Source organism: Gavialis gangeticus, unplaced genomic scaffold (assembly GCF_001723915.1).
Source record: "Gavialis gangeticus isolate Ggan-Ray unplaced genomic scaffold, GavGan_comp1, whole genome shotgun sequence".
Lineage (NCBI taxonomy): Eukaryota > Metazoa > Chordata > Crocodylia > Gavialidae > Gavialis > Gavialis gangeticus.
The window spans coordinates 154,697,982-154,724,404 of record NW_017729025.1 but is presented as its reverse complement, the minus strand read 5'-3'; the positions used below and the strand labels follow the sequence as shown (position 1 = coordinate 154,724,404).

General features: G+C 44.9%; 1 protein-coding gene across 1 annotated transcript in view; it reads left to right on the top strand.

Moving 5' to 3' along the window:
• LRRC56 (leucine rich repeat containing 56) overlaps positions 1–26,423 on the top strand; it is a 136,120-nt gene that overhangs the window by 29,538 nt on the left and 80,159 nt on the right. The window contains exon 3 of the mRNA XM_019519812.1: positions 16,362–16,449. Coding sequence (XP_019375357.1) covers positions 16,362–16,449 — 88 coding nt within the window. The remainder of the gene's footprint in view (positions 1–16,361; positions 16,450–26,423) is intronic.

Sequence of the window (26,423 nt, the reverse complement as noted above, 5' to 3'; positions counted from 1 at the left end):
TGGGATGTTGGAGGACTGCTCTCAACTGTTTTTTGGCCTGTGTAGCAGTCCTGTGGGACCACTACACAAGCTGCCCCAAAATAATTAGAGATAATTCTTGATGGAACAGGATAATCTCTGAGCTGCTCTGAGGGCTCTTAGCATTTTTCCTGCCATAAGGTGTGGACACTCCTGGTTTAAGGGCCCTTAACACATATTTAAGTGAACGTGTAACCACAACTTTAGGTTCTGAGCCAAAAGCAATTGCAGGAAGTGAAGCAGTTACCATGAACTTCAGAAAGCATTGGGCAGAGCCCTTAGACATTACTTCAGTCTTCGTAAAACCTTTTTCTTTCCAAAGACATAGTTGCTATCTAGTCAGTAATACATTACCTTCAAAGCACATGTAGAGAAGACAAAAGGGAAAGTCAGTGCTTGCAACAACATACTTTAAAAGTTGGTTACCTCAAAGTGGGGAGTGAACCCAGCTACATTACAAACCACTGCTATTGTCTTGTTTTACCCCACTGAAGAGTATACATGTCCAGTATGGGAACAATCAGTTCAAGCCAAGAAAATAGACCCAGTTCTAAAAGACAGCTGTCATGAAATAACAGGTTGTCTAAAGCCAACGCCAAAGCATAGCCTGTACTTACCGGCCAGCATTGTTGCAACACCTGATATCAGAAGAAAGGTAGTGAGTCAAAAAGAAAGATCATGACAGATGAAAGATCCCAGGCATCTACTCTATGGTTACACAGAAGTACCTAAATGGCTTAGAACATGAAAGAGTTTTGCAAACAGTGTTGCACTGTCAGGAACAACGACTGACAGGGCATGACTGAGGTTATGGAAGGAAAGATTATGTGCAATCAGGTGCTCTGAAATGGACCTGGAACCCAGAATGACCTTCCAAATGGGGTGGATCTAGATTGGCCAATACAGCGATGCCTGAATTGCCTCTGTACACAAACTGGAAGGTCAAAAATAAGCATGATCAAATGGGTCTACACTAATGATATGAATATATGCGAGTATGAAAAAGTGCAGACTATGGAGCACATGCTCTTTGTCAACTCCTTGGTGAGACCTGTATGAAGAAAGGCCTTGCTACAGCAATGGAAAGAGCCATCATTTGTGCACAATTCTGGAAAAACATCTAGTGTATGACAAGGACATGAGAAGAAGTAATAAATTAAGATGTGAAAACCTTTGATAAGGCAGCACTGTTACCATCATTTCTACCAGTTGAAAATTCCTTGAACATTTGTCTGTTGTACTGAAAACTGTGTAAATCTTCCACCAAGCCAAAATGCCTGTCTTTTAATGAAGGAAAAAGCAGTTTGCTTTGTGTCTATGCCCTAAATGATTTGATCACATATCAGCACTTCAAAACTGCATGTGTTAAATTTGATAGTGAGGCTCATTTAAAAGAATAGTAAAAAATGCATTTTGTCTAACTAATTTCTACTGCATGTGGTTATTTATTTGCCCTGGAAGCTGACTTTTGTGTTGGCATTGTCGGAATACACTTCCTGTTCAAAGGAAAAATGATATGACATTGTCAAGGAAACATTAACAATGTTTACAGCTTGTTTTAATAACACATCTAATTTATCTATTCTTTGACCTTTACCTTGATCAAGTTGAAACAGCTGCTTCCATAAAGTTACTTCCTTTGCTTTTTCAAATGTAAAAATAGAGCAACTGCTCAAACACAGTCTGAAACATACCCTAATGTGGGGATTTAAAAACCCCCCAACTTTATGCCATTAATTATCATGTGGTTTTGTAAGTTTTCTTTTTAATTCAAACAATTACAGCATCTTCCTTACTTTATTTCTTCTTGTGAATACTTTAGGTGTTATTCCTTTCAAAAAGGAGATTGAATAACCAAGTGAAACATGCACAAAAAAATACATTCGCACCCCTGAAAATTCTGTGACGGCAATTTTTTGTACCTTTATGGTATTCCATTGAGCTCCGGCTATGACTGAGTTTCTGTGTAGGTACTACAAGGTGCAAAATCAGAAGTCTTAGTTCCTGATCATGAAACAAATTTACTTGCATGAGTTCTCACTCAGGTCAGTGAGAATGTGTGTGCAGGCATAGTTAGCTGTACAGGAAATACAGACCAACCTCATTATGCTGAACCTCATGGGATTGGGAGAAAAGTTTATTAAAAGAGGGTGTGTTAGTGTTTGTCAATTTGCTGCATCATAACTGTGAAAACATTGGCTTTTGCTATTGGGATTGTTAAAACCAGGGAGTTTTTATAAACAGGAGTTGTTATAATGAGATTGTATGATATTTCAGGATCAGGGCCTTCATTTTTGATTGACGACTTTGCAGGGTGTTCCAGATTTGCATCTGATTTTTGGTATGTGTAGGTACTGCTGCATTAAGAATACTGGTGTTACCTTCCTGGTATAATCATGGACTCAGAAAATTAGGGGTGGAAGGGGTTGTCTAGTCTAACCCCCTGCTTAAAGCAGTACCATCCCTAACTAGATCATCCCAGCCAAAGCTTTATCTAGATGGGTACTGAAAACCTCCAAGGATGGAGATTCCACCACCTCTCTGGGTAATCTGTTTCAGTGCCTGGCTACCCTCCTAGTGAGAAAATTCTTCCTAATATCTAGGGGTGCACCAATACAGATTTTTTGGCTGATTATTAACAAGGCCGATGTCATCTACCTGGGTTTTAGGAAGGCCTTCGACACAGTTTCACACCCTATTCTCATAGGGAAGCTAATGGGCTGTGGAGTGGATGCCTACACAGTCAGGTGGGTGGCTAACTGGCTTAGGAACTGCACCCAGAGAGTGGTGGTTGACGGGTCATTCTCAGCCTGGAAGGAGGTGGGCAGTGGGATCCCGCAGGGTTCGGTCCTTGGGCTGGTGTTATTTAATATCTTCATCAGTGATTTGGATGAAGGTGTGGTGAGCACCCTCTCCAAGTTCGCGGATGTTACCAGATTATGGAGCAAAGTTAATACACCAGAGGGCAGCGAGCAGATACGGGCTGACCTGAACACGTTAGATCAATGGGTGGAATGTAGTAGGATGCAATTCAACAAAGATAAATGTAAGGTACTCCACCTAAGAAGGAGGAATCCCCAGCACACTTACAGGTTGGGGGATGTCCTCCTCAGCAGCTCAGAGGCTGAGAGAGATCTTGAAGCCATAGTTGACTCCAAGATGAGTATGAACCAGCAGTGTAATGAGGCTATCAACAAAGCCAATCGCACCTTGTTGTGTATTAACAGATGCATGACCAACAGATCGAGGGAGATGATGTCCCCTCTCTATGTGGCATTAGTCAGGCTGCAGTTGGAGTACCGTGTCCAGTTCTGGGTGCTGCACTTCAAGAGGGACACAGAGGATCTGGAGAGGGTTCAGAGGAGGGCTACTCACATGATTAGTGGCCTCCATAAAAGACCCTATGAGGGGAGGTTGAGAGATCTGGAACTCTTCACCCTATACAAAAGACGGCTGGTGCTGCCCCCGACCCCAGCCTGCAGCAGAAGCCTGCCCTTGCCCCACATACAGATCTGGGGGTCATGTGCCCCTCTGTGCCTTCCCCAGGGTGCACTAGCAGCAGGCGCCACCCCTCCTGTGGCTCTGTCCTGCACCTGCCCCTGCCCCAACCCCACTCCCTCCCTCACTGCAGGGGCCTCTATTTGCCCCACTCTGTCCCTTCCCACCTCCCTCCCTTTTTCCCCTCACAGACTTACCAGCCGGATGTTGCTCTTCAAGCTGCGGGCTGCACTTGTGCATGTAGCATTTATCGGCAAAATTATCGGTCACATCAGCCAAAAAAAGTCAATTGCTGGTAACGTCAATTTTGCTTTTATTTGTGCTGATATAATATGAACTGATGTATTAGTGCACCTCTATTAATATCTAACCTAAACTTCCCTTGCTGCAATTTGAGACCATTGCTCCCTGTTATGTTATCTGCCACCACTGAGAACTGTCTAGCTACATCTTCTTTTGTATCTCACTTCAGGTAGTTGAAGGCTGCTATTCAATTCCCCCTCAGTCTTCTCTTCTCTAGACTAAATAAGCCCAATTCCCTCAGCCTGTCCTCGTAAGTCATATATAAACCATAATTTTGATACTCTTATTAGTTTTAGCTTGAATTGTGTGAAATCTTTTATGGAAAATTTGTTTCAGATTAAGGATTTCAGTAGAAGTTCTGTTACTAAATATTCTCAAATATGTATCATATTTTTATTGCTTTGTCCCTTTGAAAGATTTTGTTGCCTACAAAGAGGGGTGAATTTTACCCAAATTGATTATTTTCTTATTCTGTCATATTTCTCCTTAAGTCCTGTGGTGGTAAAACAGACAGACAACTTCTCCAAAACTGCAGTCCTTTGCCCCTTCTTTTCTGTCCTTGAAACTGATCCCCAGCTCACTTTTTATCTTTGTTGGTGGTTCGGCTTCACAAAGTTCGTAGTCTTCCACAGCATCTTTTTCCCTTCAACTTCCAGTCTAATGCCTGTTATGTCATTTTGCATACCTCTGTTCTTGCTACACAAATTAACTGCTTGTTCTATAGGAACTTATTTACTGGTATCTTTCTTGTTTCTTTCCAATTTTCATATCTGCAACCATTGCCATTCACTTCAATCTTCCTGCTCTTCATGGGCACAGAGAGTCAAACGTGTATAGTTTTGCCAAAGCAGCAATTATCAAGACTCTGCTCCATATATTAGCAGCAATATTATTCTGTTGTTGTATAGCTTTATCTTCATATGTATTGACAGGCTTTTGTTTGGTTAATCCTTTTTTTCTCAACCTGTTCATATGTCCCACTACTTTCCCTATTCTTACTTTTATTTCTGCTGCTGTGTTATCTGTCATTACTAAAATAATGAAATCCCTCTGTATTCTCTGTTTGTTCTGCAAGCAGGCTATCTGTGGGAAATATTTTGAAATAAAGGGTCGCACTTTGTTTTGTTGGGGCAATGATGTAGATGTCCTACTATGATTGTTTTGAAAGTAACATTGCATCTGGTTTGACTCACTGATTTGATTTACAGTTTTCACAGGTACTGTGTTCTTCTTGACGTCCACATAAGGCCTCCTTCTTTGCAGAGTAAGCCCCTTTCACAAGGTCAAATGATCTTCCATGTATTTCATGTCATCCAAAATAATAGTGTCCTCCTCTGAACTTTTGACATAATTGGGGTGTGCACGCGTGATCTTTGGAGCAGAAATGAAGCATTCTTCATGGCTAGATGGTGATGGGTCTTGTTCTGCTACCTTGCTTGAGAAATTGCAGCAGCACTTTACTCTGTATGATGGCAAACACATGTTCAGAAGTGGTGTTCAGTTATGTTGCTTAGGAGTTCGGGGTGTATTTCAAGTGGTATGTGCTTGTCCTCAGAGGGAAGGGAAAACACTGAAGGGTCCTGGAATTATAGATTGAATTCTTAGTGAACTGACTAACCCATTTCCTTTTTTCCTTGGCAGAGAGTTTGCCTCTGCATTTTAAACTAAACAAATTTGACAGGAAGCCACAGAAGGAGCAAACAAGTGCAAAATCATACAAAACTATTACCAGTGTCTTGAAGGTTTAGAAAATGGAGGGAATTCACTCTTCTTTTCTGTTGCTTACTATAGATGTAGAAGCTTGTATAACTAACACTATGGGGATAGAACCCCTCCTTCAGGACCTGTTTGGTTTCCAGACTTTTCCTTTGATGTGTTTTACCCTTATTTTTAATGTTGTTAAATAGTCATATTAGGGTGATTATCACAACAGTTCCAACAACTTGTTGGGTTAAAATATTCAGACAAAAATCTTGCTTTTTCACATACATCAACTTTTTATTTTTATACATTCCTGTCAGCTTAGGTTATATAAAATTTAAAAAATTGTTATGAGGTTTCAAATTTGTCATCTCAGTGTGATGCCATTGACACTTTAAGCTCTTGGTAGATACACAAGTTAAAAAAGTATGACATGGAAGTAAGATCCTTTTGGTATTCCAACCTATAGGAAGGGAGATCCTTAAAACAAATAAAAATGAAAAAATGAGATAAAATGTGCATCTGTTTCCTACCCCATCTGGCAAAACAGTTGGACAGTTGAAACTAAGAAATTAATTCCTATTGTAGAAAAGGTAGGACCTGACTTTGGATGCTGTGTAGCACCTCTTAGTAGATCCTAAGTCTCCTAAATTCCCTTTTAAGTCAGAGGCATCAGGATCTGTTGTAAGGATTTTTTCAGGATCAGGCCTTTAATATATATATAAAAAACACTAGGCTGTTGTTAAGTATTTAGGCCCCAAGCCTGCAAACTAATCTACTGGGGGAAGAGGAAGGGTATGGTACAGGCCTGTGATTGCCAAGCAGTTTGCATGACTCATACCTTAAATGATGAGAGGAAAGAAGCTTTCATGTAAGATTCCATTACCATCCTAGAATCTGCCACCAGTACCTGTACCTAACCTCCACGTAAGTCCAGGAAAATCCCTTTTCATCATGGGCAAGAGACGTGGGTAACCTTTTTTAAAGAGCAGTTTTAGGGTGACACTGGGCTTGGATGATTTAGACAGGGATGGTTTTGTCTTGAGCAGAGGGCTGAACTAGATGACCTCGTGAGGTCCCTTCCAGCCTTACTTTCCTATTTTTCTATGAACCTCTAACCATGAACTGAAGGGAAGAATGGGAGATGGCTGAGTATGTTGCTCTCCACAGGTGAAATATGGGAAAATTAAAGTTAAGACTATAATAGTAGGTATCACCAGGCTGTTGGTACATTAAAAATGTACTATTTATGGAGAAGAAAGGAAATTTGGTGTTGGCACCTTTCCTGAGAATTCCCTGACTTGGAATTTTTTTAAATTGTCAGTTATAATGTTCTAATAAATTCAGTTTTGGGAAGCAATAAATTATCAGCTGTAGAGTAACATTAAGTGAATCCACGCTCCTCCGGGGGCTTGCTGCTAGCTGCCCCACTGGTGGATTGGGGCAGGAGACTAGGACCTGACCCTCCCCTGCAGATCTTTCCAAGTCCCTTGCCTGGTCAGGAAGCCAGGGCTGGGAGCTCCATGCTATCAGGGTAGGGGGATATTGTCCCCGCCCCAGCAGTTTGCAGTGCCCCAGGGGCAAGGAGCAATGTCCCAGCCCTGACCAGGAGACAGCTGTCTCCTGGCCCAGTGCTCCCTACCAGCATTTAGGCTACCAAAGGGGAGGGGTGTGGGTGCTAGCGCTCCCTCTGGTGGCAGCAGAGGCCCATTGCAGGCCCCCAGGAAATGAGAAGCGTTTACTGTCATTAGCAGCAAATCTGCTCCTGCTTCCCTATACATGTATACTCCTACCTAGGATCATTTACTCATGAGTAGTTTACTCATAATCTAATGGACATGTAGACACACCCAGCGTTTAGAACAGCCTTGAGGCTGTCTCAAGAAAGCCAAAAGCCATCCCAGGCCCTGACTGGCCCTTCAAATGAAGAGCTGCCAAAGTGGCTGTGTACCACTGTTATACACACTTCCTATCTCCAACTGTACCAAATACATCCCTGATTTAGCTTAAGATCATTCCCAGAGCCCTGGACCTTTACTTCTATTAATAACCTGTAACCGGGAATTCTTACCCTGTTACAAGGAAACGGAAGGAGCCTTTTAAGGGGAGAACTTTTGTGAATCAAAGGTAGTCAGCAAGGCAGCAGTTAATAAGTAGCCCTGTGGTCAGACCAGCTAATAGGACACCTGCCTGGAAGGAGACAGGGCTCGGGAGACACATAAGCCCAGAGCCTAAGCCAAGAGGGCAGTTGGCCCTGGGAGGCCAAAGGGTGAAGAGTTCTGTAACCAGAGGGCCATGACAGCCCTAAGGTCATGGAGATTGCTGCTATGGGGAACTACAGGCAAGGAGGAGAAGGCTTGCAGGGAGTCAGGATGCAGGATAGAGAGAGTTCAGTATAGCCAATGAGCGTAGAGTTTTGTTACAGACAGAAGGCTTATATTTCAGTTCATGGTGGACCCATCAAAACCGGATGTGATTAAAAAGGGGAGATGTGGAGGTCCTATTGGTGCCCAAGGGGTGCTTAGTTGACCTGGGTCCTGCCATGGGTTGGCCTTGAGGTGCTAACAGGACCATAGGTCCTGGCGTGCCAGGAAGGCATGAGGCTTGGGGCCTGCCACAGCAGGGCACAAGCTATTCCATCCCAAGAGGGGCAGAGACAAGGGTCAGGGACCCAGTGTCCAAGGGGTAAGATTGGGTCTGGGGCACAGAAGCCAGAGTCAACATAGTGGACCTAAGCTGGAAGCCACCCAGATAAATAAGAGGGGGTGAAGCTGAAAAGTGGACACCTCAACAAGGACATGTTGGCCATGAAGTGGCCTAATGAAGTGATGATGAGTAACATCATGATGGGCTGGAAGGCTTGCTTAGCTCTCAACTGCAGGGTCCAGGAGTGGTGAAAAGAAGGTCAAAAAGAAGGGCAAGGGAACACCTTGGGGCTTGGGGGCAGTCTCCTTTTCTATACATTAGTTGATGGCTTCAAGGTGGGGCAGGTGGGAGAAAAGGAAGAGTATCTAGGGAGCCTGAGTAGGAAGTGCTTGGACACCAGGGGGTGACATGGCCACCCCAGGGGTGCAATCCTACTACAGTACTCACTGGGGGTTTTTAAGTAGGTTGGCTGTGTACTGTGCAAAGATGGATTTATTAAATTTTCTCTTTTAATTTGTTGAATGCCCCAAAGTTCTTATGTTATGCAACAGCATCCAGAAGAAAGAGGCTGATAAGTGGTCAGTATAATTTTCATTTTTTTTTAACACAGTCATCAAGTCCCTCCCTCATCTCTTGTCTTTTTCTGACTACGCAGTTCTTGCTGTGACATGGGAGACCCTTCAGACTCCGGTGTTTCAGGAAGAATGAGTGTGTAATAGGAATTTCCCCTACAGCAAGGCTGTCCAACTGGGGGCCCACAGGTTGCATATGGCCCCTAAATGGTTAACGTGCAGCCTAGAGGTTCCTGCCTGAACACCATTGCCCTCTCTCCGCTACCCCATTGTTGCCGCTGTCATGGCAGCTGGGTTCTTTGGGCTCCGTACTCCAACTTCTACTTCCTCTGTACTCCAGCTTCACTCCTGGGGCAGGACAGCACAGCAAGATGGGACTGAGTGCTTGTGCTACATGTGCAGCCAGTGAACCAGGGTGCCTGTGCTGTACATGCAGGGAAGAGATTTAACTGCTTGTGCTGTCCATGACAAAGGCAAGAGCTGGCCTGCCCATATTGCAGGTGGGCAGTGCATGTGGCTGGGAGAGGAGCCTTTCCCGTTACAAAAACCGCACCTGTGCACCCACACACCCTTACAAAGGCCTGCTGGCCACCCGAAACCATTACAATATCCACAATGCGCGCAACACACACCAAACAATTAAGTCCATCCTGGTCCCTCAGACCTGACTACACTTCCTTTTCACCCCTGCCCCACTTGTGGGGTCACCTACTCAGTTCAGGTGCCCTCTCTGTTGTTGTCACTTCAACTCCCGCTGGAGGACCCGCTGCTGCTGTGGGTCGCTGTTGCTGTCCTCTGTTCTGCTTGTCCCTTCCTGTCTTCACCGACTTTGCCCCTCTCTTCACTCTGGGGGGCGTTGGATGATCCTGTGCCATGTGTCTCTGTGCCAGGTGACATTGGCTGCGTCTTCTCTGTCCTCTGCTACTGATTTCTGGTAGTAGGTCTGGAGTTCGCTCAGCACCATTTTCACGTAGCCCACTACCTCTACGCCCATTTGTCTGTACAGCAGGAGGTTCCTGGGCTTCCACAAGGCACTCCTGACACAGGACGCAAACTGGTCGATACAGGGTGACAGGTTCCGCTGATGTTTGGAGAGGTGTCTGTACAGTGCTGCTTTGCTGGTTAGCTGGCTGATGCCGGTCACTGCTTCACAGAGCTGTTTCACCCCTTTCCATACCTCCTTGGCACAGGTGCAGAGTCAGAGGTGGTGCTCGATTGTCTCGGTGGCCCCATGGCAGTTGGGCCACAGGCAGCTGGGTCTCCCCAGCTGCCCCCTCTATGTCTCCAGGCCCTCACTGGTAGAGCTCGGTGGGCTATAAGCCAGTTCAGGTCCTTGTGATCTTTGCACAGCTCCTTGTGGTGCATGTGCTCCCACATGGCCTGGCATGCGTTGCCCGGGAACAGGTCCACGGGCGACGTGGTGTCCCTCAGTCTCACCATCTCCTGGATCTTCCTGTGGCTTCTAATGGTTGCCAGGCCTGTGTTCTGCAGGCTGTACATGGTATCGTAGAACCACAGTGTGCCCACGATCCATGGTCTATGGTTAGTCAGGGTGAATACCCCCCAGTGTCTTAGGATGTGCCCAGTAAAGTACCTGACAAGCAAGGCAAGTGGTTTTGGCTTCTGCATCCATTGGCATCTTGCAGGTCACGCTCGCATACTTGGCCCACAGGAACAGGAGGATGTCTGGCATGGGAATGCCCATCCCCAGCCCTCTTGTCCTTGTACAGGGTCTTCTGGGCGACCTTTTCCCATCTTGGCCTCTGTCTTCTCCCATGCTGTCTTGCTGCTCAGCTCCGGGTCGAAGTCTGTCCCCAGGATCCTGACCCCCTCGCGGGGGACAGAGACCCCCAGGGACTCCAGGTCCCTGACTTCGCTCATGGCCAGGCAGGTACTCTTGCTCACACTGAGCTTGGCCCCTGCCACAGCCTCGTACACCTGCGTGTATGCTAGGGCTCTCTTGACCAACCCCCTGTTCCGGCACAGGATGTTCAAATCATCAGTGTAGGCCAGGACCTTGGCCTCTTGGTTGCTGCTTCCCAGGATGTGGACTCCATGGATCCCTGGGTCCTGCCTCAGGTGCTGGGCCAGGGGCTCAGTGGTGCAAATGAACAGGACCGGGGAGAGTGGGCAGTCCTGCTGGACCCCCAACTCCACTGCAATCTGGGTGCTCCGGAAGCCGTTGATCTGCACTCCACTGCTCACTTCCATGTAGAAGGTCCTGATCCCTCCAACAAAGGTTGAGGGGACACCCATCCGCTCCAGTATCTGGAACAGGAACTGATGGGACACTCTATTGTAGGCCTTCTCCAGGTCCAGGTTTAAGACGGTGATGCTCTGCCTTCTCTCCTACTCAAGCTGGAGCACATCTCTCAGAGACATCAGCAGGAATCAGGTTGATTAATGAGCCATTAAGTCAACTGAATCCCTAAGTGAGTCCCCCCCAAGCAGTTGGTTTTAAAGTTTGGGTAGAGCAGGAAACAAAGGGGGTGCAACTGCACCCCTGCACTCCCCCTGGATCCACCCACAATTTTAACAACCAGTGAGTGCTTTACTCAGCAGTGGCAGAACTGGGGGAAACTGGACTCTTGACCAGCACCAGGCATTCTGGGATGTGTGTGCTTTCTTTGGCAGCCTGCTGGCGGAGTAGTGGTGTTGGTGCATTCAGTCATTCTTAAACTCACTTTGAAGGAAGATGTGTGGACAGGCCAATCCTGTGACTTCTCCATTGCAGAACAAGTTGGGGCACCAGTCCTGCAACAAATGTCACATCTGTTTATAACCTTAGTGAAACATTGCCAGATAGAAGAAGCTTGGCAGCTGGAGGGAAGGACTGGGAGCCAAACAGTTAAAGTACTTTGAAGAGTCTCACACAAAAAACTAGAACTCATAAGCATACATTAAATAAGACAGACAGGAATACTCACAGATGCCTGGTATGTTCCCTTTATCCCACCTTCAGTCTTGTAGCATGCTTTCTGTTTCCTCTGCATGGTTTTACACACTTGGCTTAGCACCATGGGCTAATGATGCTCTTTGTGTAAACTTCCCTCAGGATACCAAGAGTGGAAATCTGAATGGGCTTTCTGATCTGAAATCTGAGCAGGAGCTAATGATGCTAACTGTATCAACTCTAACATTAAATGGATACTGGGCAGAAGGGAGGGGAGCAGTAACAGCACCTAAGAGAGCCATGCTGGTGCACTGGGGATAGAGGTTGGGGCAGCTGTGCGGAGGGGAGGCAAGACACCCCTAAAAGGTGTTTACATTTTTTTTTTTTTGCAGAACTTTGTGATCTGGTGAGTTTGTAGGGCCCCTTTCTTCTTTGATTTGCTACAGTCTCTTCTCATTAAAGGTTTGGACACAGCACATTTACATCAGTTCAATCAGACTTTACATCAATGTAGACAAATAACAGACATGTGATATGGAATTGCCCTGGTAAAAAACAGAGGTAAAACTACTCTGGCATTGTATCCCCAGACCTATCCTAGCACTATAAGTAAAATGGCTATTAATTTTTCCTCTGCTACTTTTGGAAAGGCTCTTTTAGAGCACCAACTGCAAGCAGCTATGCTGAAGTAGCAGGTCCTCTGTCCACTATAATTCCTGGTTTAATTTACACTGATGAACAAAAGTGATATAAATTACACCAGTGTAAAGGTGCTGTGTGTCCAAACCTTGACTGTAGTACCAGAAGGGCTAAAGGAGTTGAGTTTTCTAAGCTAATTGAGCTAATCTTACTCTTTTGGAATGCAGGATGGCATCTAGCCCTGGACTAGCATGCCATACAACAGTGTCATCTGTTGGATTGGCTCTATTGGTGCAACACAGCTAAATGTATCTTACTGTGAGGAATTTTTGAAGATAAAATCATTTGTAATTGGAGCAAATGATCTTCCTTTGTGGGAGCTGAACTGTTTCTGTGTGAGACAAGAGTGAGGGTTCCCCCCTGGGTGTTGAGGTTCTGAGTACGTGTGATGTGTTTCAGGCTGCCACCTCACATCTTCATCTCCGTTGTCTAATAAAATCTAGGGAGGGAGCACAACAAAGACTACAAACGTGATTAGAAACAACACCCTTAAATCTACTGTTTAAAAATTCAGTTTATTTATACTTGGTAAGACCTTACATCTTAGCAAGGAGCAGCAATTAGATAAACTCTGGCTGAATTTCCACCCTGGCCTGTATATATATAGTCACAGATCCATTAAAGATGATGGAGTCACACCCACTTACACTACATCTGAACTTTACCTGAGGAATGGGAATACAATAATTTTCACATGCCTATGCCAAATATATGCTACGTGCTTGTGGTTTTTTCCCAAAACACATAAACAGGGATGGCCTCTCACACATTCCCATCCAGTGAATCATTTCCACTAAAGTTGGTCTCCAGATAAAAAAAGAAAATAAACAAAGCATGACGTAACTTTATAATTAAAAAAATTATCATATACGTGGGGACCATTTATAGGCTTTCCATTTCCATATCCTTTTCTCAAATGCAGTGCAAAGGGAACATGCCTGATGTTATTACCTCTGCAGACTCAGCCTGTTCTGGGTGATGTAGATTATTTCAGCTAGGAGAAGAAAGTGGAGATGTAGTAAGGTATTTGTGTCTTGTGTAAGGCAGAAGAAAACAACAGAATTTCTTGGCTTCAGTCACCATTAACTCACTCTGTGCTTTTGCTTGCTTCCCTTTTGGCCATACATCCTCTAGCATGTAGTCCAAATTCGTGATCAGATTCTGAGGTGTTTTTGTTTCAGGCAGTGACATGTACTTATATTTTGACTCAGAGCACCCTCTTTTTCCTTTCAATTAACCTGGACAAAGGGCAGTTATTACACTGGTGAGTGCCAGCAAGGTTTAAACCAACCTGTAATAGTGTAAAACCAAATTTTAAAAAAGTATGGATGCATTGATTGCTGTGGATTCTGGTTATTATGGGACTGATCCAGCAAGGGGTTGTTGAGTATTTCTTGGGCCTCTGCAACATGTTATACGTAAGATGTAATTAACAAGTTAATTGTGTGTTAAATTGTGACCCAGTTACACATTTAATCAATTAATGGCATGATATTTCATAGATTTCATAGACATTAGGGCTGGAAGGGACCTCAGAAGATCATCGAGTCCAGCTCTCTGCCCAAAGGGCAGGAAGTCAGCTGCAGTCATAGGATCCCGGCAAGATAAGCATCCAATTTTCTCTTGAAGGTGTTCAATTTAGGTGCTTGAACCACCTCTGATGGCAGGCTGTTCCAGACCTTGAGGGCTCGGACAGTAAAGAAATTCTTCCTTATGTCCAGCCTGAAATGGTCTTGCAGTAGTTTATAACCATTCAAACTCATCATCCCTTGGGGTGCTCTGGTGAACAAACGTTCCCCCAGATATTGGTGGTCACCCCTGATAAACTTATAGGTGGCCATCAGGTCACCCCTGAGCCTGCGCTTTTCCAGGCTAAAGAGCCCCATGGCTCTCAGCCTGTTGTCATAAGGTCTGTTTTCCTGACCTCTGATCATGCACATGGCTCTTCTCTGGACTCTCTCAAGCTTCTCCACATCCTTTTTGAATTGTGGGGCTCAAAACTGGACACAGTACTCCAGCTGTGGCCTCACCAAGGCCAAGTACAAGGGGAGAATGGCATCCTGGGATTTGCTTGAGAAGCATCTATGGATGCAAGCCAGCGTTTTGCTCGCTTTACTAGCCGCAGCATTGCATTTCAGGCTCACGTACATTTTGTGGTCAATGATGACCCCCAAGTCTCTTTCTTCCATAGTGCTAGCCAGTGTAGCACTGCCGAGCCTATAAGGATGCTGCAGGTTTTTCCTCCCAAGGTGGAGAACCTTGCATTTTTCAGTGTTAAACGCCATCAGGTTCTCTTCTGCCCATTTAATGAGCCTGTCCAGGTCAGCCTGGATCACCCACCTGTCTTCAGGTGTGGATGCTTTGCCCCAAAGTTTGGTGTTATTGGCGAACGTGGCCAGTCCGCTTCTGACTCCAATGTCCACATCATTAATGAAGATGTTGAACAATATGGGTCCAAGTACAGAGCCTTGGGGGACCCCTCTGGTCACAGGGCACCATGACGATTGACTTCTGTCAATTAGCACCCTCTGGGTCTGACCACCGAGCCAATTTCCCAGCCAGTGGATTGTGGTGGACCCAAGGCCACAATTGGCCAGTTTCTCCAAGAGGTGATCATGGGATACCAGACTGAAGGCTTTTTTGAAGTCAAGATATAGGACATCAATCTCTTCTCCCTTGTCCAGATGATAGGTCACCTGGTCATAAAAGGAAATTAGATTGGTCAAGCAAGACCTACCCGCAACAAACCCAAACAAAGAATACTGTACCAAAGTTAACAAATAGCCGTTACTGAACCAAATGCAGCCCTGTCTACAAAGAAAATGAATTTCTTCTCCACATACTAATTAGTAATGGACGATGATGGGTGTTAAAAGTCTGTAACTAAGATACTCACATATTTTTGTGATGGGGCATTGCTGCTAGCTCCACCCACATAGTAATGATAAAAAAAGGAATAAGCCACAAAGTTATTCCACAAAAAATGTATTACAACTTTGTGGCTGGTTCCTATCATGCCACTAATTGAATGTGTGTCCAGGTGCGCCCTTGAGCCTGGGAATCTGCAGTTGATGGGAAGCACCATGTGCCCCTGTAGCTGGGAGCCCCGTCAGCTGTAGGCTTTTATCTTCATACATCTCCATGACTGGGAACCTGGGTCAGGTGACCCCTGCATTGGCAATAAGGTGTGATAGGGTCTGATTCCAAGGTGTGATAGGGTCTGATTCCTGGTCCTACAATCATGCGTGCGTGGCAGGAAACATTACTGTGTGGATCGCACATAAGATCCCATTGCACCTTTACCTGAATGTCTGGAAGGGACCTTGCAAAACATGGAATGCATTCACTACCTACTATTTAGCACTTTATGGAGTTAGGCCTTACAGCCAAGATTTAAAAAAAAAATGTTGGTACTTTCATTTCTGGATGCCCAAATTAACACCTTGATGAAGGTGCCCATTTTTCGTAGGGTGGCTTCGCAACACTTTCTGAAAAAAATCAGACCTCTGTGAGCCATCTTGACCCCAAAACACTAGTCTCATTTGCCATTCTTGGCCTAAAAGGATCAATAAATAACATGAGTATAATGCAGCATAGCCTACTTTATTCAGTCTTGTTACATGCATCTTCTTGGTTACAGTATGCATTAAGGGTAAATTTCACTCCCATGCACAGGTCTACCTCAGGGCATATGCTGCACTGTAGACATCAAAATAATGTTTATGCTAAGTTTCATTTGCACATCAATTTTGTGCTGAGTCACAGCACGGGGTGTGTTTCACTCTGAGTGAAGGCTTCTTTGTCTGTAATCAATGCAGTTGTTATATGCAGTCTTGAGTGATTTGAAGTTACTGGAAAGAATTACTTTAGAATATACAGCCTTATTTTAATGTTATATTTATAGGCAGCCATTGGGATCTAGAGAACCGTGCTGAGTAAGTTCTGGGTAGAAACATTTCCACACCTTTCTGCTGACCTGTCACTTGCCATATTGCCTACTCATGCACTTTTATCTCTGCTTATCTTTACAGAAAGCACTGACAGGGGTGGATGATCTGCGACAGGTGAAGGCCCTAGAGATGCGTGTAGACACAAGAGAGAACAGCTTGGGAAACTTTGGTGAGAAAACATTGTCTTTTACTACCTCTTAACTTTTCATTTATCATTTCTTAGAGGAGAAGCACTCTGAATATTAGGAATGGAAGCTGAGAAAAAGATGGAAACAGTCTTGCTAAAGATTGTCTTAAAGCACAAACATCTGGATGATTAATTAGCACTCTTCCTCCATGCTTTTTCCTGTGAAGAGACAAGTAGAACTATGAATATTCTGTGCAAATGGAATGAGTGATGCCAGTCCAGTTTAACTTCCGTTCAGTTCCTAGGCTTTTAGTAAGACAGTAAGTTTTCACTGAGCTTTTCCGCTTCTTGTTTTGCTGGCACCTTATGTCTGAATTTATTCTGCTAGGATGAATAACACTGCATTCAAAGGAAAACAAATAAGAGAATTCCAGTCTAGCTTAATTACCACTTTTTCTGGATCATATTCAGAGGAAATGTGAGCCAACTTCCAAATCCAAGGTGTAGCAAACAGTATTCAATTCCCATGGACTTTAAATTAGCATTTGTACAATACCTCAGTCCATTAAGGCTGTTTTGTGCTACTCCAGTTGCACAAAGCAGCCTAAATTCTGTTTAAGGGCCCAGTGGAGGATTTCATTTGTGAATAAGAAACCTCTGGTGGGATGGAGCCATCCTTTTGGGCTCTTCTGTATCTGGGAATAAGAGTGCAGGCTGGATGCCTTTCAGGCCACATGCAGTGGAGTGAAAGATGATGCAGTCCTGAAGTTGCTCTGCTTTATGGCCAAGAGGGTGGCTTAAAACCTCCTTCACCTTCCTATATATGGTCTTAGCCAAATTAAAGAATTTGGCCCCTTATTCTTCAGTTAGTCTGTGGAAATAAATGCACAAGAAAGGATTTCCTCTTGTACAGTAGCACAATCAGTTATAGTCACTGGCGAATCAAGGGACCAAAGCATATCTGCCACTTCACTGCTGTACAGATTGGAGGATCCTATGTTACCATGGTCTGGTTTCACTTCTGCATAATCAGTCAGTATTTGTATCTGATCCTTACTGGGTGCATCTTCACATGCATTTGATCTGGGCTCAGTTTACTTGGGTGTAAACTTCTGTGAATTAAGTGCTCCTGGGTAGGCATCTACACATGGAGGGACTAGGGAGAAGATTTGCTTCTCTTAGCACCAAACTTCCCGCAGCCCTGCAATGGACCCCTGCCACCACTGTGAGGAACACCAGGCTCCAGCACTCAGCAGCCCTCTTCAACAGACAACCCCACTCACTGCTCTTTGGCCAGCTACTTCCTTGTCCAGGAGCAGCCTACCCAGCACAGGGGCAGCATGTGGCAGCTTTCTCCTTGCCTACTCTGCCTCCCCATGCTATGGCTGCTCCAGCACCTGCCCCTGGCTGCAACAGCCAGTGCCCTGGTGTCCTGCTGGCTGCTGTGCTGGCCCTGCCATACCAACCACTGCCTGGCCTATGGCTGTCTTGCCCCACCTGGTTCCCCCCTGCCTCCTCCCACAGCAACCACTTTCCTGGGCACAATGTGGTCCCAGGGCCGCTGCCATGCAGTGGCTGCTGCCAGGGACACCATTGTGGAGCTTCTGGATGCCACTGCTGGGGCTGCTGGGGCCCTCCTGTACTTCCAGCCCCGCCACCTCTGGGCCCACCAGGCTAGCCAGGACTGGTGGTGGCATATCATCCAGGACACCTGGGATGATGAGCAGTAGCTGGAGGCCTTCGACATGAGGGCCACCTTCTGGGACCTTGTGAAGCAGCTCCAGCCATACCTGGAGCGACAGGACACTGGCATGTGGCCACCCCTCCCCATGGATACGCACCTGGCTCTCACCCTGTTCAAGCTGGCAATGCCTGCCAGCCTGTGGTATGTTGGCCACCTGTTTGGTGTGGGCAAGGCCACCACTAGGGAGGCTGTGCTGGAGGTGTGTGGTGCCCTGGGAGACACTGTGCTCCGCATGCATGACTCCCTGGTGGTGGTAGTAGGGTTCCATGACCTGGGATTTCCCCAGTGCATTGGGGCCCTGGATAGGACCCACATCCCCATCACCTGCTCACCTCAGAAAGATTGCCTCTATTACAGCCGGCGGGGGTTTCACTCTGTGGTGCTCCAGGCCATCAGGGACCGCCGTCGGGCCTTCATGAAAGTGCATGCAGGCTGCGTGGGCAGTGCCTACAATGTCTGCGTGTTTTGGAACTCTGGCTTGCTGGGCCAGCCACTTTGCAGGGTGCTGGACCTGCAGTGGGCACCATGGCCATCCCACCCCTCCTCAAAGGACACTGGCGCTCCCTCACTGCCTGCCTCTCATTCACCAAGCAGAACCTCCCCTGGGCCATCATTGCAGCCTGTGTGCTGCATAACATCTGTGATGCTTGGTTGGAGCTATTCCAGGAGGCCTGGGTGAAGAAGGCACAGCATGCAGAGAATGCCTGCAAGCAAGAGCACCACCTGCGGTGGCAGTGACAGTAGCAGGCCCCTCCCACCAAGGCTTTAGATGAGCCCCACACTCTCCAGCAGGGGTCAGGGCACCAGGTACGAGAGGCCCTGGCCAACCACCTCCTTCAGCACTCCTCGCTGTAGCCCATCTGCACCGTCGTTCACGGACCTTCCTCCCCCCGCCCATCCCAACACCACACTCACTGCAGGCACATCAGAAGAACAAGTTTTTATTCGTCTCACATCAAACAAAGCCTCTTCTCCCTCTCCCCTCCCTCCTCAACAAACAGAGCCCCTCCACCACCTAACCCACCCACTAACAATAAAACCTTCCCTGTGAAAACTATTTACAATGTCCTTTGTGGGTCATCACAGAGTGGGGGGCTGTGGGGTGGGGCACTTGGGGGGCAGAGCCAGGGGGCAGGCAACCAGCATGCCAGCATCTGGCTGTTCCCCTGCAGGTGCAGATGCCATGGGGCAATGGTGACTGATGCTCCCCTGGTGCAGGTGGTTCTCCTCTGGCAGATGGTGGCCAGGGCCAGCATGTGGTCCTGGCCCCATTGCAGGCAGCTCCAGTTGCTTGCCGGTGTAGAGCCAGGGTGAGTGGTGGGGCTGGGTGGCAATGGACCCAGGGCAAGGTCTGGAGCAGGGGCTCCTGGCTGCTGGAGGCAGTGCAGGACCTTCTGTCAGGCTGCTGCTGGACAGCAGGTGGCTGCCAGGAGGCAGATGGGGCTAGGGTCGGGGGCTGGGTAGCAAGTGGCATGAATGTGAGCTCCAGGGCCAGAACAGTGTCCAGCACCTGATGGTTGTCATCTGCAGCCTGCACTGCCTGGGCCACGATGGCATTCTGCTCCTGCAGAAGGTCCAGCCACTCATGCTTCAGGGCCAGGAGCTGTTCCCGGAACCCCCGGTTTTCCCAGTCCTGCACATCCTTGCGGGCGATGTCCTCCACGCACCAGGCCTGTGAGTCCTCCAGCCAATCCTCTGGCACTGCCACCAACATGCTGATTCTCATTATTGCCAAAAACAGCTCTTCCACCCTGCTTCAACACTGTAGCTATGGTAACATGCTATGTTCTTGCTCTCTGTACTTAGAATCCAACTCTAGGCACTTGATAGCAGGTTATTTTTAGTTAAGCAATGCATTTTCCTGCACAGTCCACTGAAGCCTGGGCATGGACCTTTAGTACACCATGGCCAGCCTTTGTAAGTAGGTCTTTTCTTTCGGCACAGATTTATTGTGAGTAGTGAAAGAAGTAAGATGGAGGGACAGTTGTCTTGATTTGTCCAGCCACTTCAATTTTTTCTCTTTTGGTTCACAGGTCTTTTCACAATATGCACCTGATAATTTAATGTATAATTACATCCCTTTTCTTCACAGTTCAGATTGTACTCAGGCTGATCTCCACAAGAAGCTACTAGTTCACAAGAAAACCCCTGTGTATGATTCCTACGTGTGCTTTTCAGTTCTAAAGCCAAGCTTCCATTCCACTCCAGCTCTATCCCAACTATACAGCTGGCCCAATAAAAGATATCACCCTAAGAAATCCTTGCCTTTCACATAATTTATGGACCATCACAGCTACAACATCACTCTTACACTACAACTTCCATTCCTATGTGGTTTTACATGAGAGATGATAAGATAGTTAACAGCCATTTATCCTCCATGCTTTTTGCTGAAGCGAGATTTTTTTCCAACCTGTAGCTCCTACCAGTGCCTGTTTCAGTCTTTGCTTTGCTGTCAGTTATTCTTCACAGAGATGATTGGTCAGGTCTTGGGGGCATATGTTAAAATGGGATCACCATGGCAGAGACCTCTTTTCCTTTCCCCTGCGTCCCCCTCACCTCATGTTTTTCTTTTCTTCCAAGTACTGAAATAACTTTGCTACTCTGCATTTCCCTCAGATAGGCTTCAGAGTACAGTGTGCTGCCCCTGACTCCATTCAGCTCATGTCTGATCATTTCTACCAAGAGCTGGCCTTTGGGGAGTACAAAAGCCCAGAACTGCATGGTGTCACTGGTTCAGAGACCTACAAAACATCAAGGCTTAATCTGAGCTTTTATTTTTCAAAAGTTTGTGTAAAAATACACACAAAAGTGACACCAGATGGCTAGAGTAAAAAGTTGGCCTGGGGATTGTCAGTAATTGTCATTGGTTATTCATAGTCTTACTTCACCTGACAGCTCTTCAAGGCTGGATATGGGACCAAGGTTTGTGTAGGCATCTCAGGAGAAGTTGCCTCTTTGGAGAGGGCAGTACCCAAAGTTTTCCAGTGAAGGTGCCAAACTCATTGCGAACACTGTCTAAGCTGCAACTGAAACAATCCTTTACTGAGCAGTTATTGGGTTAAAGATTTCTGCAGTTTAAACCCAGTTTTGATACTGACTTTCTGGCTTTTAAGTCACTTAGCCATTCTGCCATACCTTCCCTACTTGCATAACACAAGTAACACCCCTACCATCAAGAAATTATTCATTGCTATGATTATTTGAGGATGATAAAGTATTATTATTATTTTAAATTTTAAATAGTTGGGAGGTGCTCATATACTATAGTGAGATGAGTCATAGAAACCCCTAGATTAGTGCTTCCCAGTTTTTTCCTCAGCATGACCCCATTTATGACTCCATTACCCCATTTGGGGAAATGGAGGACTTTAAAGAGTCATCCTGTTGACCTTTCCCCATATTGGCACGCAAGCCCTACCCCTAGTTATAGGGTCATAGTGAAGAGGAGTATCTGTGTGCAAACCCATTTCAAAGCAGACTCTTGTAAAAAGTTTTGTGACATGCACTATTTTAAAACAATAATGGGCTTTATGGTGGCTCATGAACATTGAGCCCTATTGTGGTATAAAGTAATTACTGAAGTCTCCAGTGATTGATCTTCTACTGCCTTATCCTTACAGTGTAGCAGACAAATACTTGAACCTTCCTGGCAAACTTTGTTTCCAGGTTCATGGCACTTGGGCTTACTTGTGCCGTCTCCTTTCACTGAATGTAGAGTGCAATTTATAGCAAAGCAGACAAACTATTTCAATTCTTTTAATTAATCCCTTCAGTTTTGATTGCTGACAGATCTGGAGTTGTATTCTTGACCAACCTATATAGAAATCCCTGTTGAAAGTAATGGTGGATACATTCATTTAAGGTACTATGTTTCTATCCTATTCCTAAGTGATTTTAATAGCTAAAAATCAAGTTACCCACAATGCTGTGCACCCTTATTTATTCAATTAGTGCCTCATGGCAGCCCCTCTAACTTGATTATGTGTCTCTGAGACTGCTGCTTTTGTTGGGTGAGGCCACAGCTCTTTGATACTAGTGAACTGTAGGAAGCTGTTTTGCAGGCTGGTAGAAAAGACTGTCAAAGAAAGGCTCTGTTAAGAGACAAAAATAGGCACAAATAACTTGCCACATACGGTGCTGAGATCCATCTCCCCCCCTCCTGTTCCATTTACTGATTATTTTTAGGATCAAAAGGCTAAGTGCCATTATCAGGTGTTTGTGTGGCAACCGTAGACATGTGGAATATCTGGGGTACATCTGTACTTTGACAGAAAGGTGTGATTGCAATCTGTGTCCTTATGCCCATGCTAGCTTTATCCTAGCTAGCTAAGGCAACAGTCCCCATGAAAACACAATGATGTGGCCTTTTGCATTGGTTGTACAAATTTTCTGGGAACCTCAAGTACTTACTTGGGCAGTGAGCTCATGCCACAGCCCATGTCATTGCACTTTCACTGAGACTGTCCCTGAGCTGAATAAATCTAGCTTGGGCACATCTTTAGATACTGCAGTTATATCTACAATTGCATTGCAGAAAGTATCCATTAGGAACAGACATACAGGTCAAATTTAGAATATGCATGGAAATCATCACCCCTCCTGGTAAGTGACTGTATAAAGAGTCAAAGTAATCACTAAGTGTACAATATATTAAAGATTAATGGTCAGTTAGACGTTGGTACCTACTTCAGACTTGTTCTGTAGAGTAGCAGTACAGTTAAAAGAGCTCCAAATGCAGCTATGGTGTTTATTTCCTTCTGTGTTTAATACAAGGAATTAAAGAATGACACATGCAAAATTCATTGTGGCCACAGAAATTTGCTAATTGAGGGACAAAGTTGCTGTAGACAGATAGAAAAGAACTTTCTTTTCACATGCTTCTTTTGTATCTCAGGATCAACAAAACACATAGGTTGACTAATACTGAAGCAATTTATTGTCACTCATTCCTTTTGTGTATACCTGATATCATACCAGGTTCTTGGATTTCAGAGGCTTGTTAGTATAACTGAAGAACAGCTTGAACAGGATTGCCTGAAGAAAACTATAATGTAAACAGCAAGTAGTACTGTATTCATACAGAAGTTCATCTCTGTTTTTAGAATACAACAAAGCCAGCATCTTGCTTGTTTTCTCCTTGGTCCAAGTCAATCATGCAAATATTACCCAGTGTATAAGGACAGTTAAAAATTAAAAAAAGGAAAAGAAAAGCAATACCTACAGTTCTGCTTCACCTGTGATGTGCAGCCCTGGAAATAATAGGAAATACATTGTTATTCAGCAAGGGGATTAAGAGTCTACGAAGTGCATATTCTGGGTCTGGACATAAAAGATATAGTGAGTTACCTGCAGTGGAAGGTTCATCTTTGTAGCTTCTCTCTCCTTGGAAGAGTCTGGCTATGGATCATGCTGAAGAACCGTGAAAATCTATGAATCAACTACAAAATAATATGGGTACAGCATTGATTATAGGGTTAAAAGGGTGTTGATTGATCTCTTCCTGCTCCTCCATTTAATTTTTGTTTCATTGGGATAGTGCAGCTGAGTGGTTTGACACTACTGCATTTTTGCTGATCTCTGCTTTCAAAACCACATAAAAGAATATTTAATGAGAGAATCTTAAATAGGACAATTATAGAAAAGATAAGATTGCTCACATCTACACTCCACCTGTAAGCATATTTCTACACTGTGTTTTTTTTCTTCAGTCTAGTCTATGTAGCATGAGAATAATTTGGGAGTGATATATTGTTAATATTTTTAGAGCCAGAGAGTTTGCTAAACTGAGCAATAAATTCAAACTCATCTTTGTACACAGGAAAATGTGCCACTGGGATTAAAATCAAATCTATAATTGTACATTGCACTTTACAAAGAGTTTCTCAAAATGAAGATAGCAAAGTCAGGTTTTTTTTTACTGCAGTTTTCTAGCCTCATATCTTAAGAAGTTGGGATTTTTAAAATAAGTGGAGACAAGGAATTTCTAGCACCAACAAAGCAACTATATATTGACCTTAAAACTTCAAGAGGGAACGTGGTATTGGAGAAATGTGGGTTGTTTTATTTTAGTTCACTAAACAACCCAGTAGAGTTGAACAGTCTAGAAGTTACCAGAGAGAGCTTGTGCTAAAGCACAGTATAAATTCTGAGATGGAGGATTGGGTTTCAGGAAATAACTAAATAACTCACTGCTAAAATAATCCCCTTGGCCCGTCATTCCGGCTGTGTCACCTCCACTACCTCTTTGAATCCCTTTCACAGTTCCCCCAGGGCCGGATTAATGCACAGGCAAACTAGACACATGCCTTGGGCCCGAAGTGAAGAAGGGGCCCAGTTGTGCTTATTTTACATATTATAATTACTGAATGAAAAAAAGGAATATAAATACACAGTATTAAATACCAGACCACAAGTTTGTTTGCCTGGGGCCCACTAAAGCGTTAATCTGGCCCTGGGTTCGCCTTCTCTATTTGTTTTCTCACACCAGCCCTTTCTGCATTTAGTAGAATGTCCTTTGGAGTGAATCAAGAAGGCTGCCACTTTCCCCTTCTTCAGGATTTAATTTGAATATTTAGTGTTCTTAATATTTTCAGTTCTGCTATAATGCTGCAGAGAAATGAGTCAAACATCCTTATTAACTTACTGTCATATTAAAACATTTGGGGCTTTGTTACACTATACCCTAGGCATTTAACCTGCTAGAAAGGATGGTATTAATTAGGTACTGATAGTAGTTTAACTAGAGGTAGGCGAGCGAGGCACCAGCCCATGACTCTGAGTTAGAGGGGGTGCCAAAATGGCAACCTCCATGGAGCCCAAATTACCAACTCTGCTCTCTGGTGCTGGGCACCCCTATCCTGCATGACAAAATTCCTAGTTGTGCCTCTGGGCACTGGACTGGATGAAAAGATCAGTGTGTAGTTCTTGGCTCTACCAAAAAATACATTTGTGACCTTGGGCGAGTCATGTAACCTCTCTATGCCTCTACTCCCCATTTCAGAATGAGGAAACCAGAACTTCTTTCCCCTGCTGACCCCTCTGTCTGCTTTGTTTATGTAGAGCATGGGCTGTCTTTTAGCTCTGTCTCTGTTCAGTGTCTAGTAGGATTGGCCCTGGTCTCAGATGGAGCCTAGAGTTCCACAATGCTAGAAATGAGAGCCAAGGCATTTTCTGAGCCTCTGATTGTTTTGTTACTTCCTGCAGAAGCCAGTACAAACAAATGCAGAAGAGTATGTGGGTGATTATTGCTCTCCAGGAGCACTGGGCATAAAGTCACTCTTTAGCTGAAAGGGAGTTTTATTGATAGGCTGCAGAGCAATCTTTGAGACGGGGATCCCAAGAGCCTTTTGTCAAACTTATTTTATCAAATTGAAAGGAAGGCTAGAATGATTTCCTTTCCTTGGATACTGCTAAATCATCTTTGCCAGAGATGGCTTACCCCTAGGGCTCATAAAAATACTTCTCAAGATTGTAAATTTCTGTCCTTTCAGTGATCCTGATTGCATAAAACCAGTGGCGCTGCTCTTATAGCTTGGAGAAAACATACGGGCAGGAGAGTGAACGCCAGTGCTGCTGTAGGGTTATACTGGAGATTTTCCACTGGCCAGGGATATTAAACTTCCCCAGTATAAAGAGAGAGGATGCAACCCTGTGCCAGGTCTGCTGCCAAACTTCACCAGCCATGTGCCTGTTGTGTAAGGAGACAATATGTTTCCCATGGTTCAGAGGACTGAACTGGAGTGCATTTTATAAAATACAGTCACAAAAATGTAGTGACAGGAGGATGCACAGGGACAGCATTTTAAATTCTATTTCACCTGAAGTGATGGAAATAAGATACATTGAATTGAATTGCGTAGTCCAAAAATAGTCAGCAATTAACAGAGTTGGGGGCAAAAATACAGTTTGTGCCAATATCCTAAGAACTCCAAGGCTGGGAGGAGTTGGTTTCATGCTTTTGTTTCACAATTGTCTCTAGAAATCAGCTAAAACAAACCCATGGCGAGGCAGAGGAGTAAAGAATATATAAGCATATAAAAATCTAGCATTACTCATAATTAGGAAATTTGAAAAGCCAAGCAGTAAAGAATAGAAAATGTGCAGAAAATACATGGAAGTAAATAATGCCTAGTAAAACAAAGGTAGGATTTGGGGATCATGATAAATACGACATCAACATGATAACTTTGTGACAAGTAAGATAATACCTTTTGCTCAACAGCTCAAGAATTAGAAGGTATGGAAAGGCGATTTCAATTCCTCAAATGAA